Below are 16,416 nucleotides of genomic sequence, written 5' to 3'. Positions count from 1 at the left end.
GTTCTCCTGTCAGAGGAGTTTACCTCATAGAGTTTAACGGGTTTAACTGGTTAATAACATTTATACATATATATTACATATATTACACCCCTTACCCCTCGCCCGGATTGTTTCTTCCCTCTTGTTGTTGGTTGTTAGAGCCAGCCCATTCATAGTCCCGTAAGTATGCTGGTGCTCTTCTGTTCCGGGTAGATCGTCGTGGGGGTGGTGCGTTTCCGTGTTCCTCGGGAGGTACATTTTCTTGTTCCCCTTCCTCCTGTGGTGGTGCAGGTAGTATGTCCACGGGGGGTGGGGGTTGGTTGTTCGTAGGAGGAAGGTCTGGGTGGTGTTCCGGTTGTCTTGGTCTGAGCTGGTCTATGTGTCGCCGCAAGTTGCCGTCCGTTGTCGTGTGTATTAAATAGGAAATGGGTCCTGTTTGCTGTAAGACTGTCCCTTGGACCCATTTGTTATTGGACGTGTATGATCGTGCCCAGACCATTTGCCCTGGTTTGAATGTGCGGGGTGGGGGGGTGTGATCCGGTTCTGATGTATACGTGTCGGGGTGCAGTCTGTCTAGACGCGTTATCAGCCTCCTTCCCCACCTTAGTTCCGCTGGTGTTTTGCCAGTTGCCGTGCAAGGTGTGGTGTGTTGTGCCATGAGGAACTGGCTGAGACGACGCTGCCAGTCCCCTTTTACAAACTTTTTTAATGCTTCTTTGGTTGAGCGCACCATAATTTCAGCCATCCCGTTCGTCGATGGGTGGAACGGCGCTGAAGTGACCAGCCTAATAGAGTTCCTCGTAGCGAACATCTGAAATTCACGAGAAGTGAATTGTGGTCCGTTATCTGAGACTATGATGTCTGGAAGGCCATGGGTGGCGAAGACCTTTCTAAGGGCTTGTATGGTGGCTCCTGAAGTGGTTTTCTTAAGGGGAAGTACTTCTAGCCATTTTGAGTAGCTGTCAACTATTAATAGAAAACTCTGGCCCTGGATTGGTCCTGCAAAATCTAGGTGTATGCGTGACCATGGGTTTTTTGTTGTCTCCCATCTGTGCACTGGGGCCTGGGGTGGTTCGCTTCTTGTTGCTTGGCAGGGGTAGCATCCTCCCACATGTCTTTCTATATCCTTGCCTATCCCTGGCCACCATACATAACTCCTGGCTAGTGCTTTCATTTTAACTATGCCTGGATGTCCTTCGTGAAGGGTGTGTAGGGTTTGTGCTATGTTTTTATTCGGTATCACTACCCTGTTCCCCCATAAAAGGCATCCCAAGTGTGATGAGATTTTGTGTTGTCTATTATAGAATGGCTGAAATTGTGGTTCTGGGTTTTTGGCTGGCCATCCCGTGGTTGTCCACCTGAGGACCCTGCTTAGCACCTTGTCCTTGGCTGAATTTTTGGCTATGATTTTAGCGGAGAGGGGGCAGTCTGGAAGTTGGGATATTGCTAGTATGAGTCCTGCAGGAGCTGGGTCTGTGTCATTGGTTTGAATGGGCAGTCTGCTAAGGCAATCTGCGTGTCCCAATTCTTTTCCCGGTTTGTGTATTAATTTGTATGAATACGCTGAAGGTAGACCAGCGCAATATTCTGGGAGATAGAATTTGGGGGGTTGTTTTGTCGCACGTGAATCTTCCCAGAAGGGGCTTGTGATCAGTGAATATGGTGAAGGGTCTTCCGTAGAGATAGTCGTGGAACTTTTTTACCCCTGTGACTATTGCTAGCGCTTCTCTGTCTATCTGCGCGTAGTTCCTTTCAGCTTTGGAAAGTGTGCGGGAATAGAAGGCTATAGGTCTTTGGGTGCCATCCCTATACAGGTGGCTTAGTACTGCCCCGATTCCGTAGGGTGAGCCATCGCAAGCGATGCACACTGGTATGTCTTCTCTAAAGAGTGTGACAGTTGAGCTGTTGCAGATAATGTTTTTCAGTGACTGAAAACTATTTTCGTGCGTCCTGGTCCAAGACCAGGCGGTGCCCTTGTCCAGAAGCCTGTGGAGAGATTCTGCTATAGTGGCTTTGTGTGGCAGGAACGCGTGATAGAAGTTTAGCAACCCCAAAAAGGCTTGGAGTTCTTGCTTATTTTTTGGACTGGGTGCTGTTTGAATAGCTTTCAATTTTTCTGTAGTGGGGTGGATGCCATGGGCATCTATTTTATAGCCTAGGAATTCTGTGGAAGTGACTCCGATGGAGCACTTTTCTCGTTTTAATTTGAGACCGGCTTTTCTGAGCCGGTCCAGCACAGCTGACAGTCTGTCAGCTAAGTTTGCTTCGTTTTCTCCGGCGATTAGGACATCGTCGAAGTAGGGGCAGACCCCGGGTATTCCCCTTAAGGTTTTCTCCATGATACCTTGGAAGATCCCCGGGGCTGCCGAGATGCCAAACTGAAGTCTTTTTACTTTGAAAGCCCCGCGGTGCGTGACAATTGTTTGGGCTTCCGCGGTTTCATTGGTTACAGGCAATTGCAAGTACGCCTGCGTGAGGTCAAGTTTGGCGAAGATGGCGCCGGAGAGGATGGAAGCGAGGACGTCTCTCACCGCTGGAACCGGGTAAGCGTGGGGGCTTAGAGCTCGGTTAAGGGTCGCTTTATAGTCAGCGCACAGTCTAATTTCCCCATTAGGCTTTACCGGGGTGACTATTGCGGTTTCCCAGCTTCCCCCTTTGGTAGGTTCCAGTACCCCTAGTTTTACGAGGTGTTCCAGTTCGTCCTCAATTTTTTCTTTGAGGGCGAATGGGACCCTCCTGGCCCTTATCTTAATGGGTTGGATGGTTGGATTTAATTTTAGGGAGATGGGAGGGCCGGTGTATGTCCCTAGTGAGCCGTCAAAGACATCTGCATACTTATTGCAGACGGCTTCGAGGCTTGCGGCCTGCACTAAGTTTACCCCGGTAATGGCAATGCCCAGGGGGCTGAACCAGTTCAGCCCAATTAAATTGGTGCAGTTCCCTGGAGTCACTAGGACTTCTAGGGGTCCCTTAAATTTTTTGTATTCAACTGTGACCCTAGCCTTCCCTTCTAGTGGAATGGGGGTTTTTTGGAAGTCTGCTAGGTGAACCTGGGTTTTTTTAAGAGGGATTTCCCTGTTACTCCGTTGGCAGATTTCCTGATACATTTTAAACGATATTAGGGAAACTGCTGACCCGGAGTCGACCTCCATGTTGCAGGTGACTCCTTGTATTTTTACCCTAATTTTTACTTTCGGGCTTAAACTGTGTACCTTGTCTATGGTTTCCACTAGGCCCCCCGGTATTCTTCCCTTGTTGTTGTGGGTGGTGTTCCTACCTGGGGGGGTTGGCCTCCAGTTCGTGCACGTTGTCGCGGGGACGGCTTCGGCATACAGGCTTGATGTGGCCGGTTTTACCGCAATTGTGGCATTTAGCGTTTCGGAACCGGCAGCTGCCCCTGGCATGGTTGCCCCCGCAGCTGGCACAGGTGGGCCATTGATCGTGTCGCGGTGGCAGGGGGGTTCTGGTTTTTTGGCGGCCTGAGGCGTCGTTCCTTCGGTGTTGTCGTCGCTCCATCCTTTGTTGTAGGGCGTCCCCATCGGTGAAGTCTACGGACTCGTTGTCATCACTGAAGGTAGCGTTTTCTTGGTATACGGTTGCATGACTTTCTGGTGTAGTCGTGGTCGATTTTTTCCGATGGTTGTCTTCGTAGGCCATTATTTCTCGGGTAAGTTCGGCTAGACTCATATCGGGCTTCGATGTGAGTTTTTTCTGGAGGCGTTCGTCCCTTAAGCCTATTAACACTTGGTCCCGGATGCGGTCTTCCAAATCTGGGAAGCTGCAGTTGCAGGTGGCGTGCCGGACCCCTGCGATAAAATCGTTCGCGGGGTCATCCGGCCGCTGCTTCTTTTGGGCGAATTGTACTCGCCAGTACAGCTCTGAGCAGGCCGGCATGTAGTGTTTGTTGAGCTGGTCGACCCGGTCCGCGTAGGAGACTTCGGTGATGGGCACCGGGCTGAACAGCCCGACGGCGTCGTCGTATACCGGGGGCCCGCTGATATACAGGAGGGCTGCGGCCTTTGCTCGGTCATCGGTAATTTTACTGACGAGGAGGAAGCCCTCGACCTGCCCCAGGTGTGACTGCCATCGCTCCGGATGGCGGGTGTCAAATTCCCTCACACGCCCGAAGTTGGCCATGTCGTCCGGTCCTAGGTCTCGCTCCGTTCGGAAGTTAAAACTTCCAGTGACTGCTCTTGGCCGGGAATTCCCTTCCTCGGCCGTGACTTCAGCTCCGGAGCAATCCCACCTTCGTCGCCAGTGAAGTGGCTGAAGGACCACACAGGGACGACAGGTTAGCTAACTAGGATTTATTAGGAACAAGGCAGAGAACGGTACAACTTGTTCGGCTTTTATAGCCGGCTGCTGTCAGGTTAGACCAATCAGGTTCTTGTCTTTTGATGCCGCGTCTTGTTGTCCAATCATTTCCGTCGCGTCTTTGACAGTTCTCCTCTCCGCATGGTTAAACGGCTTCTGTTATGACAGCTGCGAGCTGTCAGATGGCTGCGCCTGCGCTCTGGCGGGGAACTTTGACAGCTGTCAAAGTTCCCGCGTGTTCTCCTGTCAGAGGAGTTTACCTCATAGAGTTTAACGGGTTTAACTGGTTAATAACATTTATACATATATATTACATATATTACAGTGTAATAGCTAGTTCTTTTCCTGTGGTATTGTGGTAGGCCAAGTTCCATTGGGCATTTTTGTAAAATTTGAGCTATGTGATTATTTTCTGCATGCTACCGGCTTTTGTTTTCTAAGTCTTTGTGTCTGATTTTTTTTTTAGGCAGAAAAGAAAGGAGTTAGTAGTACAATTGTTGGACTTATTTTTGGATGTTTTGCATTATTCAATTTCCTGACATCTTTGATAATGGGAAAATATGTAAGTATCTTCAAAAATATGATGATGACTGCGCAAAAATATCATATAGCCTGATAAATAAAAAGTTCATTGCATCAGTGGAATAGATCGTAATGTTTTAAACAGATTGGTAAACACTATGCCTGGGAGAAGTCAGCTTTCTAAATGACAGTGCATATCAACTAAAACAATGTCAAATGAACATGTACCCTAAGTATTCTGCAAAAATTGACTCTTTCAACAGGTTTCAGAAAGCCAAAACCATCTCTAAGTTATGTAATAACCAAGAAAAATTTAGGACTATATGAGAATCTTAATTCATGACCCAAGGGCAATATTAATGTCAGTGGAACATCCTGTTCAATCTATTCTAGCAGATAAACAAATGCAAGTCTCTAACAGAAAAACATTTTCAGTTCTCTCCCTCCCTCCCTCCCTCCCTCCCTCCTTCCCTCCCTCCCTCCCTCTCTTCCTCCCTCCCTCCCTCTCATCTGTCTAGTTTCTAGACTGCTTCAATCTACCATCTCTGAGTAGAATATAACTCCACAATATATATTACAGATTGCAACCAAAATTAAAATTAAAAACAATATTTTATATTCTTATACAATCATGAGTTATGACTAAAACATTTGCAGTAAAAATAAAGACCAATCCATCAATTTGAAGGGCGGTCACAAGAGCTTAGCCCCCATTTCTTAGGCTTAATATAGCCACGTATATACTGGGTTTTTTAAAAATAAATCCTAGAAGGAAGAGATAGATCTCACATCAGAGAAAATATTCTTCCAGAGGATGGTGGCAATGACTGAACATGTACTTTAAGATGGCAGTTCTAAACTGTAGCACAGTTGGTGATTCCATCTTATTACATCTTATTGGCAGGCACATGTAAATGAGAGAAGTTAAGTTACTCAAGCCCAAAAGTAAGAAGGGCTTTAAAGATGGCAACCAGGATCCTGAATTGCAGCTGGAAGCTACCTAACATTTGTGCAGGTCCCGTAGTAGAAATCTTATATGAGTGCCTTAAAATGCATTCTTAGTTACTCAAGCTGCTAGATTCTAGATTAGATTAGCTTCCAAGTGCTCCTCAAAGGCAGCCTCATGTAGGGTACATTGCAGTCATTCAGTTGCATAGCACTTTGACAGTATTATTTATTTAACTGGGGGTTGAGATGTACAATTGGATATCTTCAGTTGATGGTTGAAAAATAGTCACATATCAACATGATCTCATCCAATGGTTTCATGTAGATGTTGAATCAGGTAAGAAAAACAGGGGGCCTTATAGCACACACACAACCCAGAGGTACCTGGGCATTAATCTTTCCCCACCATCTCCACTGATTTAGACCATCCCCTCAGGAAGGAGGAGAAGCATTAGGCTTCTCATTCTAAACTTTGGAGACAGTGGGATAATTGATGGTATCAAAAACCAGTGAGAGGTCAAGCAGGATCCAGAGAATTGCAGTACCCATGTTCTGATCCCACCAGAAATAATTATAGGGACCTTACTTATGGGACGCGGTGGCTCAGTGGGTTAGGACGCTGAGCCTGTTGATCAGAAGGTCGGCAGTTTGGCGGGTCGAATTCCAAGTGCTGTGTAACAGAGTGAGCGCCTGTTGCTCGTCCCAGCTTCTGCCAACCTAGCAGTTCGAAAGCACGTAAAAATGCAAGTAGAAAAATAGGGAACACCACGGTGGGAAGGTAACAGCATTCTGGGCACCTTTGGCGTCTAGTCATGCCGGCCACATGACCACGGAGACATCCTCGGACAAGCGCTGGCTCTTCGGCTTTGAAACGGAGATGAGCACCGGCCCCTAGAGTCAGAAACGACTAGCACACATGTGCAGGGCAACCTTTACCTTTTACCTTACTTATGGACCTGTAAAATTATTTGGAAAGCATAACTAGTTCTGAAGAGAAACTAAGACTATTTAATTGTTTGGAAGTTGTATTTCTGCCATATAAAATATTCCCACATTTTTAAATTCTGAAAATTTTGGCCTCACTACCCAGTAATATTATGACGTTGGCCATACTATTTTTGGTCATTAAAGGCTCACAGTTGTTTCTTTTCAAGTGCATGCCCAAGATTGATATCTTGTAATTCCTGTTTCGGTGGGTCAAGTCAATTTCATAGCACAATTTAAAGTCTTGCCTTTAACTTACACATTTTATATGACTTTAGGCTAATTAATGTGAACAATTGCCTCATAATATATGTCCTTTGGAATCTTAAGACCATCTCTAGAGATGCTGCCCAGAAAATAGCTAACCAGATAAATTAAGATTCTCACTGCTGTAGCTATTCTGATAAACGAAAAACCTTTATTATATTTTCTATGGTATATAAAATATTTTTTTCAGTGTCCTGACCATCTATGGCAGGCATATCAAACTCACAATGTCACGTGACATTGCATGACGTATCGCGACTTTTTCCCCATTGCCGGCAATGGGGAGGGTGTGGTTTCATCATGATGCATCCAACCTGCAGGCCGCCAGTTTGACATGCCTGATCTATGGCCTTTCAACCTTTTTTATGTCACAGAACATGTAAGGTTTTCGTTTTAAGCCCTGGAACCTTTAGTCAAGTGACAAAGCTATAGTGATAGAAAATGGGCTGTCTGAGTTGTTATGCCTTGCAAAATGGCAATCATTTTGTAAATAGGCACAACCCCTTTTGTAGCCATTTAATGTGCACATCTTCAACATAAAAGTGTCCCCTAGTTCAAAAATTTTGCCTGATGGTGTATTATCCTGCATTTCCTATGAAATTCCATGGTGCTTCAGCAATATCAGAGGCAGCCAATTTATCCTGTTGTGAATTTAGAATTAGATGCATGGTATGCATTAAACTTTTTTTTTAAAAAAATATTTTATTGCTTAGTCACTGCTCCCCAATCTTTTCAATAAACTTTGGTGATCATAAACATTATTATAACATACTGATACTAGTTCATACAGTTTATCATGTCATTAATATATGAACTGTTAGTAATAATAAAGAACAGTTAATTGCACTAGTTTACTTCATTTTGTAAAAACTAGGTTGATTTCTATAATGTTACAAATGTAAATGTGTCAATATATCATTTGTTTTTGAAATACAAGTAAATTTCCAAAACAAGCATTTATTTTTTAATAATTTACAGCTTGTACAGATTGGAGCAAAATTTATGTTTATTGCTGGCATGTTCGTCTCAGGATGTGTCACAATTCTCTTTGGGTGAGTATAGAATTTGTTTTATGCATATCTTTTCCTAAAAGCTTCACTGTGTTTCCATTGCTATTTTATTTCAGCTTTCTTTCTTTCTTTCTTTCTTTCTTTCTTTCTTTCTTTCTTTCTTTCTTTCTTTCTTTCTTTCTTTCTTTCTTTCTTTCTTTCTTTCTTTCTTTCTTTCTTCCTTCCTTTCTTTCTTCCCCCCTCTCTCCTCCTTCCTTCCTTCCTTCCTTCCTTCCTTCCTTCCTTCCTTCCTTTCTTTCTTTCTTTCTTTCTTTCTTTCTTTCTTCCCCCCTCCCTTCCTTCCTTCCTTCCTTCCTTCCTTCCTTCCTTCCTTCCTTCCTTCCTTCCTTCCTTCCTTCCTTCCTTTCCCAGACTTGCTAATTGGAAGGATGGATAATCCCTGGAGTTCATTGTCTTAGTTCCTTTGAAAAAAGAAATACTTTTTTTCTCCATTCCTTTTCATATTAAGTTGTAAGTCCCAGGCAAGTATCTTGACTTTGATAAGTTAGCAAGGTGAAGTATTTGTTAGTACTTCTATGTTTTGGAGCATTGCTGAAAGTACAAATTACTTTTATTTTATTCTGCAGAAGAATATTGCTAAACCAGTCAATATACAATAACTTTAACATCTGCCTGAATAACATCTGTTATTAAAGCAGGAATCTCTGCTTTAAGAGATAGAGTGATTCGTTATATCTTTCTCTTTAGATTTTTGGACAAAGCACCTGATGGGCCAATATTCATAGGGCTGTGTTTTTTGGTCCGAGCAGTGGATGCCATTGGTTTTGCTGCTGCAATGACAGCCTCATTTTCTATTCTCATAAATGCTTTCCCACAAAATGTAGCCACAGTTATGGTATGTATGAAGCCAGTCAAAACTATGTAATATTGTGATGATTTTTGAGAAATCATTCTAGCTATGCTAGGGAACAGAGCCAGGTGAATGGCTATTTAAGAGTAACGCCCACGTAGTGTATATCTAATAACATTTAAATATAATCTATACTTTGGTTGTATACTTTGGCAAAGAAGAGCAACTAATATGATTAAAGGCCTAGAGACAAAAAACATATGAAGAACAGTTGCAGAAATTGGGTATGACCAGTCTAGAGAAAAGAAGGATAGGGAGGACATGATAGCAGTATTCCAGTATTTGAGGGGGTGCCACAAAGAAGAGGGGGTCAACTTATTTACCAAAGCACCAGAAGGCAAGATAAGAAACAATGGATGGAAACTAATCAAGGAGAGAAGCAACCTGGAGTTAAGGAGAAAGTTCTTAACAATGAGGACAATTAACCAGTGGAACAGCTTGCCTTCAGGAGTTGTCTGTGCTTCATCACTGGAGGTTTTTAAGAAAAGACTGGACAGCCACCTACATAAAATAGTATACGGTCTGCTTGTTGAACAGGGGGTTGAACTAGAAGATCTCCAAAATCCCTTCCAGCTGTATTCTGATTGATTGATTGATGCTTATGATTGTTACAAGAATGTGCATCTCTTTTCTAAAAGAATCTAAAAGCTCCACACCCTGGCAAACGTAGTATTTTCCATCCTAATATACAACAAAAGAACACAGTCCTTTTCTTGAAAGCTACCCTGATTCTTTTACTTTTTTGTCTCTCCTTATTCTGTGCTTTTATTTAATATTTACTCTAACACCTATTTTGTAATTTCACCCCAATCAAAAAACAGAGGATGCTCAATTTGAACTATGTAACATACCTTAATCAATAGAATGTAATAAGAAAAACATACAGAATCTTCCATATTTGCACATACATTTTGACATAGTTGACTCTGCAGTCACGATAGACAGCGACCTAAGACTTTTACCTATCTGAGATATGAGGTCTTTGCTGAAGAGAAAATAACTTGTGTCATCTTAGTTACCAAAGTAATAGAGAGGAAGAGCAATAGGAATATTGCAACCTACAAGGAATTGGTGAGGAGGTTGTAGAATTCAACTCACACTAGAATAAAACCATTCTGTGCATCAGATAAGCTCACAAAAGTTTTTGCCTTTTAATACAACCTATTAGTTGAAAAAAGGGTTGCTGAAAGAAAAATCTTCATCAGGGTCCAGTCCAAGCTGGGAATAAACAAAATGGAGACTGCTTTAGAAAGAAGGTTGTAGTTTATTGAAGAGGAGAGCCAGACAGAAAGATGGCTCTGGGAAAGCTGACCACGTGGTGGGTTTTTATACCTTCTGAGGCTTTTGAGGTGGTTTCCTGTTCCTGTCTGAGGCTTTGTATTTCCTGTGTCATGTACTTTGACCTGAGTCTCAGTGTGTCCTTTGGGTATTCTGATGGTGGGTATGTAGATTTTGGGGGTCTTTGTCTTCCTAATCTCATCTGCTTCTAGCTTCCTGGCTCCAATCTTTCTGAAAGGATTATCACATCTGCATTTCTAAAAGCTGGCCTCTGCCTAGTTTCTGCTTGGGGGAGAGGGGCTGGGGCTGGTTTCTGTCCTTTTTAAAGATCTTCTCCATTATTTCTTTGGGGAAATATATGCTGCCTTTTTAATATTCCCTAAATATTTTTTTCTCGGGGTGGGGTGGGGGTGCTGTCCTCCCACAATGTTATCAAGAGGAGCTGACTCAGGAATTCTGGGAATTGAAGTCCATGAGTCATAAAAGAGCCGAGGTTGCCTACCCTTGGTAGACATACCTAGTTCCCTTAACTATTCATCATACAATTCATACCCTTTATCATTTGTATTGCTCTTCTCTGTACATTTTCTAGGGTCTCAGCAGCCTCTCTGTATTGTGATGACAAAAACCATACACAGTATTCCAAGGGTGGCCTCACTAGTGCTGTATAAAGCAATGTCATCACTTTGCAGTATGCCAATATGCCACCAAGCTGCATAGGTTGCCAGTCAGTTTCCGGGTGCAATTCAAGGTGCTGGTTGTTATCTATAAAGACCTCTCTGGATACCTGCCTATTTCCATTTTTTTTCTTCCTGCCTAATATGTTCTGGCAGAGAATGTACAGTATATTCCAGATCCTTTTTGTTAAACATTGATATCTTATGGGTTTGAGGTAGTGTGCCTTCTCTGTGGTGGCCCCCATTCTCTGGAACAGCAAAGATAAAACAGCATCTTCTCTCCTGGGGTTCCAGAAAGCTCTTGAGTCCTGACTTTGCTGTTGGTCCTGGGGTTGATGTCTTTGTGGTGGTCCTGGTCTAGTGTGTTATCATTATCATTATTTTAGCCCAGGCTGCCTGGGGTGCTGTATGTTTTTAAATGCTTGTGTTCTTTTTAGGCTTGTAAGCAGTCTATGAGAGTGGGCAGCTATAACATTTTTAAATTATATCAATACTAATAGTAGCACAAGGATCCTTTCTTTACTTGCTGATGGTTTCTATTTTATTCTATTTTTATTCCACCAGAGAAGTACTCTTTAAGGATCCTAGAAAGAATGTTTTAAAACATCAAACACTTGCACTTAAGTATTAAGTGCTAAATCAGCAGAAACATTTTAGAGCTAAAAAATGACAATACAAAGCAACTCAGACTAAGATTCAGTAACATAATATGAAACAAGCAGAAGCAGAGGGAAAAAAATCCAGTTCAGTATTATTAATTAAAAGGGGTCTTGTTAATGACGACTTATTTGGAAATGATAAAAAAGATCAAATTTATACTATGTGTATGTTTGACAAAACTAATTGACCTGTACTTTTGCCAGCTACCTAGTTCAGAATAATCTCTGTAGATAATCTAGGAAAGCAAAAAGGTTAACTGGACTGTAGTCCTTTTTTATTTTATTTTGTGCCTTCAAGTCAGCATCAATTCCTGTCGAGTGCCTGGACTAATTCCTGCAGTTTTCTTGGCAAGGTTTCAGAATGTTTTGCCATTGATTCCTTCCTGGGGCTGAGAGAGTGTGACTGGCCCACATCATCCAGTTGGCTTTATGCTTAAAGTTGCACTAGAATTTAGAGTCTCCCAATTCATAGTCTGGCGCTTTAATCACTAGACCAGGGGTCTTCAAACATGGCCCTTTTATGACTTGTGGACTTCAACTCCCAGAATTTCTCAGCCAACCTGCCTGGCTGAGGAATTCTGGGAGTTGAAGTCCACAAGTCATAAAAAGCCCACGTTTGAAGACCCCTGGACTAGACCAAACTGGTGTATCCCAGGCTTAGTTAACAACCCTAACCCTAACTAAAACACAAGGCAGCTCACTTTGCTTCAGTGGAAAGGTTTTCAGTGATGTATCCTGAATAGCCATGGAAGCTATTGTTTTAAAATGGCACAGCAATTCAGTGAAGTAGGTAGGGTGCCATATTATTTTGCAGAATTTTAACCCATCATAATAATTTTATGATTATTAAATTTTAAAATGTGCTAGCAATTAGTTGTAGTGGGGTTCTGTGCACCTTTTACATACAAGAAGCCACATGCTGTCCATTCTTATACCAGTAGTACTTTTGTTAATAAATGAGAGTTATACACCAAGATCATGGTTTCCTTCTGGTGCCAAAAGTCCATCCTTTCTCACTGAACTGCTGTTTCTTCTTTCTTTTTAGGGCACTCTTGAGGTTTTTACTGGACTAGGATTAGTCCTGGGTCCCCCAATTGGTGGCTTTTTGTACCAGAGTTTTGGCTATGAAATCCCTTTCATTGCACTTGGAAGTGTAATGCTGCTCATGGTGCCTCTGAATATGTTCATCATACCAAATTATAGTAGGTGGAGGTTTTATTGCCTTTCTTATTAAAACTGGGAAAGGGAGTATAAGATTTATGCTGTTTAGTTCAACTGATGATGTTTCTTTCCTTGAGAGTGGGATATTATTTATTTTTGTCACCACGAGTAGTCCTCAACTTACAATCAATTTTTTTCTGATTAAGTGAGACAGATAAGTGAGTTTTGCTTCATTTTACGACCTTTTTGCCACAGTTGTTAGGTAAATCACTGCAGTTGTTAAGTGTGGTCCTTAAGCGACTCTGGCTTCTCCCATTCACTTTGTTTGTCAGAAGCCAGCTGGGAAGCTTACAAATGGTGGTATGAAAACCTTTTCACCTTTTCAGTCCCGTTGATAAACGAACGGTTGTAAGTTGAGGACTACCTGTAGTATTCCTGCAACATTCTCCTGTTATAATTCATAGACCTCTTTTCCGTAGTTTCATGGATTCTAGAATTGTGCAGTGCTCTGATAAAATTTCAGAGAGTAACTTTATAAGTACTTGGGAGCACCAAAAGCACTAGTTTGCCACTCTTGAAAACAGCTTCATCTTCTCCCAGGATTGCCTGGTGCCACATGATCTCAGGAAAAGATGGGGTTGTTTTAAAGAATTGCAGACAGGTGCCACGAAGCATGCCACACCTGTACTTTCTCTCTCTCTCTCTCTCTCTCTCTCTCTCTCTCTGTATATATATATATATGCCAAAATATTTTTTTTGTCTTAAATGGCAGTCTGACTTCATATGCCTCAGTGAAAGCTTAAGAATGCAATGAAAAACAAGAGCAATGATCATAGCACAATAAAAAAATGTATTGTGGGCATTTAAAATAATTTTCTAGTGTTCAAAATTAATGGTAGTAGCATTATTACTAACGGAATCCGTTCTGCAGGTTCTTCTAGCATTTTAAATGTGTAGAAATGGGCTGGGCTGAAGTTGCTATCAGGACAAGAACTGTATTTGGGCCTAATAACTAATATGATCTCTGGCAGGCTCGGGACAGGGGTTGCTCCTCTGTCCTAGTCCTATTAGATCTCTCAGCGGCTTTTGATACCATCGACCATGGTATCCTACTGCGGCGTCTCAGGGGGTTGGGAGTGGGAGGCACCGTTTTACGGTGGTTCTCCTATCTCCTGGGCCACTCGCAGTCGGTGTTGACAGGAGGGCAGAGATCCACCCCGAGGCCTCTTGTTTGTGGAGTTCCTCAGGGGTCGATTCTCTTGCCCCTCCTGTTCAACATCTACATGAAGCCGCTGGGTGAGATCATTCGCGGTTTCGGGGTGGGGTATCATCAGTACGCTGACGATACCCAACTTTTTCTTTCCACCCCGAACCAACCCAGCGATGCCCTCGCCGTGATGTCCCGTTGCCTGGAGGCGGTCCAGGTCTGGATGGGGAGAAACAGGCTTCGTCTCAACCCTGCCAAGACTGAGTGGCTGTGCATATCGGCATCTCGGGTTAACCAGACCATTCCATCTTTAACGATGGGGGGTGAGGTGTTATCCCCCGTTGATAGGGCTCACAACTTGGGCGTCCTCCTAGACTCCCGGCTCAATTTTGAAGACCATATAGGAGCCGTGACCAGGGGGGCTTTTGCCCAGGTTCACCTGGTGTGCCAGTTGCGACCCTACCTGGACCGAGATGCCCTACGCACAGTCACTCATGCGCTCGTGATCTCCCGTTTAGACTACTGCAACACTCTCTACATGGGGCTGCCCTTGAGGACCACTCGGAGGCTTCAGCTGGTGCAGAATGCAGCCGCACGAGTTGTGATGGGTTGCCCTCCGGGTGAGATTCAAGGTGCTGGTAATGACCTATAAAGCCCTAAATGGCTTGGGTCCGGGATATCTGAGGGAACACCTGCTGTCAGCATCAAGCTCCCTTCGTCCAGTGCGCTCCCACAGGGAGGGTCTGCTCAGGGTCCCGCCGGTAAGAGACTGCCGGCGGGTGACACCCAGGGGGAGGGCCTTCTCAGTGGGTGTGCCTGCCCTCTGGAACCAGCTGCCCATGGAGCTGAGGACTGCCCCCGACCTCCGTTCATTCCGCCGGGACCTGAAGACCTGGCTCTTCGAGCTCTCTGGCCCAGGCTGAGAATTTTAATTTTAATTTTAATTGGGGGCTTTTACCTTTTCAGGGACTGTTGTAATTTTTGTAATCATTTTTAATTTTTGTATTTCTTGTTTTAATTACCCTGTAAACCGCCCTGAGTCCTTCGGGAAAGGGTGGTATACAAATCTAAATAAATAAATAAATAAATAAATAAATAAATAAATAAATAAATAAATAAATAACTGCATTGTCATGGTTCATATCCATTCTTGTACTATACACAATGCTACTTGTTTTATATATAGTATACAGGGTGCTACTTTCTGTCCCAATTTATGAATCCTGCTCAGAATTGATATTTTAAATTATTTGTATTCTTGTTTATAAGGAAAATGCATAATAAATACCATTTGTGTATCAGCCTGGTTAAATATTACACAATACATTTCCCCTTCTTTAGCTGAACTCAGGACTTTAAACTCAGGGCAGGGAATAGTTAGTATCTTTTAATGTGTAAAACATTTGTACAGATTAGTTACTATAATAATTAATTTTATGTTTTATGCTTTTCTAATTACAGGTTCAGTTCCTAAAAAAGATTCATTCTTGAAGCTTATTGTTCTACCAAAAGTTGCAATCCTTTGTCTAAATATATTTGGACTAAGTTCAACTATAGCCTTTCTAGATCCTACGATGTCATTATTTGTCTTGAAAAAAGTAGGTACATTTTGAAAGGAAAAAAAAACACACAACCTTTTAGATACATCCTATCCATTCTAGAAAAACTCATTAAGTGAGTTTGTTCAGTGAGTTTTGCCCCATTTTGCAACTTTTTTTGTCAGAATTGTTAAGTGAGTCACTGCGATTGTAAAATTAGTAACACGGTTGTTAAATGAATCTGGTTTCCCAACTGACTTTACTTGTCAGAAGTTCGCAAAAAGGGATCACGTCACTCCTGAAGACTGGAACCGTCATAAATGCAAGTCAGTTTCAAGCATCAGAATGTAAATCACATGACCATGAGGATGCTACAATGGTCGCAAGTGTGAAAAATAGTCATAAGTCACTTTTTTCAGTGCCGTTGTAACTGAATGGTCACTAAGCAAACTGTTGTAAGTTGAGGACTACTTGTATAGGATAGGTTGGAGTTAAATCCTTTAAATAAACAAACTGATGAAGTCATATTTCAGAACATCTGAAAGTCCTCAGAATGCTTTTTATTCAACAAACTGGGTCAATGGAATATAGTGAATTAATATCATATTCTATTTTTGAGTCCTAATAAAAATACTGCTTTTCTTTCTATAGTTTAAATTGCCAGCAGGATACGTAGGATTGGTCTTCCTGGCCCTAGCGCTCCCTTATTCCATATCTTCACCACTTCTTGGTTTTCTAAGTGATAACAAACCGGTGAGTACAAGATCTCACCCCATCCTTATTTTAATTTTTAAACTTCTTTAGATTTGCTAGTTGTGATCATCCAGTATTGGTGTTTAGGGTTGGCATGCTTCAGAAGCCAAATAATAGAAATCCTTGTGTTGAAATTTGATCTTACCAAATCCCATAGGATCAACTATGAAGACGTGTTTCTGCCTAGTGAGGTTCCTCAGCCAAGGAAT

General features: G+C 42.6%; 1 protein-coding gene across 1 annotated transcript in view; it reads left to right on the top strand.

Moving 5' to 3' along the window:
• Window positions 1-16,416, top strand: part of SLC18B1 (solute carrier family 18 member B1) — a 32,029-nt gene that overhangs the window by 3,859 nt on the left and 11,754 nt on the right. Inside the window, exons 3-8 of the mRNA XM_081333603.1 lie at window positions 4,760-4,855; window positions 7,993-8,066; window positions 8,772-8,919; window positions 12,594-12,750; window positions 15,378-15,514; window positions 16,106-16,207. Coding sequence (XP_081189729.1) covers window positions 4,760-4,855; window positions 7,993-8,066; window positions 8,772-8,919; window positions 12,594-12,750; window positions 15,378-15,514; window positions 16,106-16,207 — 714 coding nt within the window. The remainder of the gene's footprint in view (window positions 1-4,759; window positions 4,856-7,992; window positions 8,067-8,771; window positions 8,920-12,593; window positions 12,751-15,377; window positions 15,515-16,105; window positions 16,208-16,416) is intronic.

This window comes from Vipera berus, assembly GCF_964194415.1.
Source record: "Vipera berus genome assembly, chromosome: 1".
Lineage (NCBI taxonomy): Eukaryota > Metazoa > Chordata > Lepidosauria > Squamata > Viperidae > Vipera > Vipera berus.
Note: the sequence above shows the minus strand (reverse complement) of the source record. Positions and strands in the feature narration are given on the sequence as shown.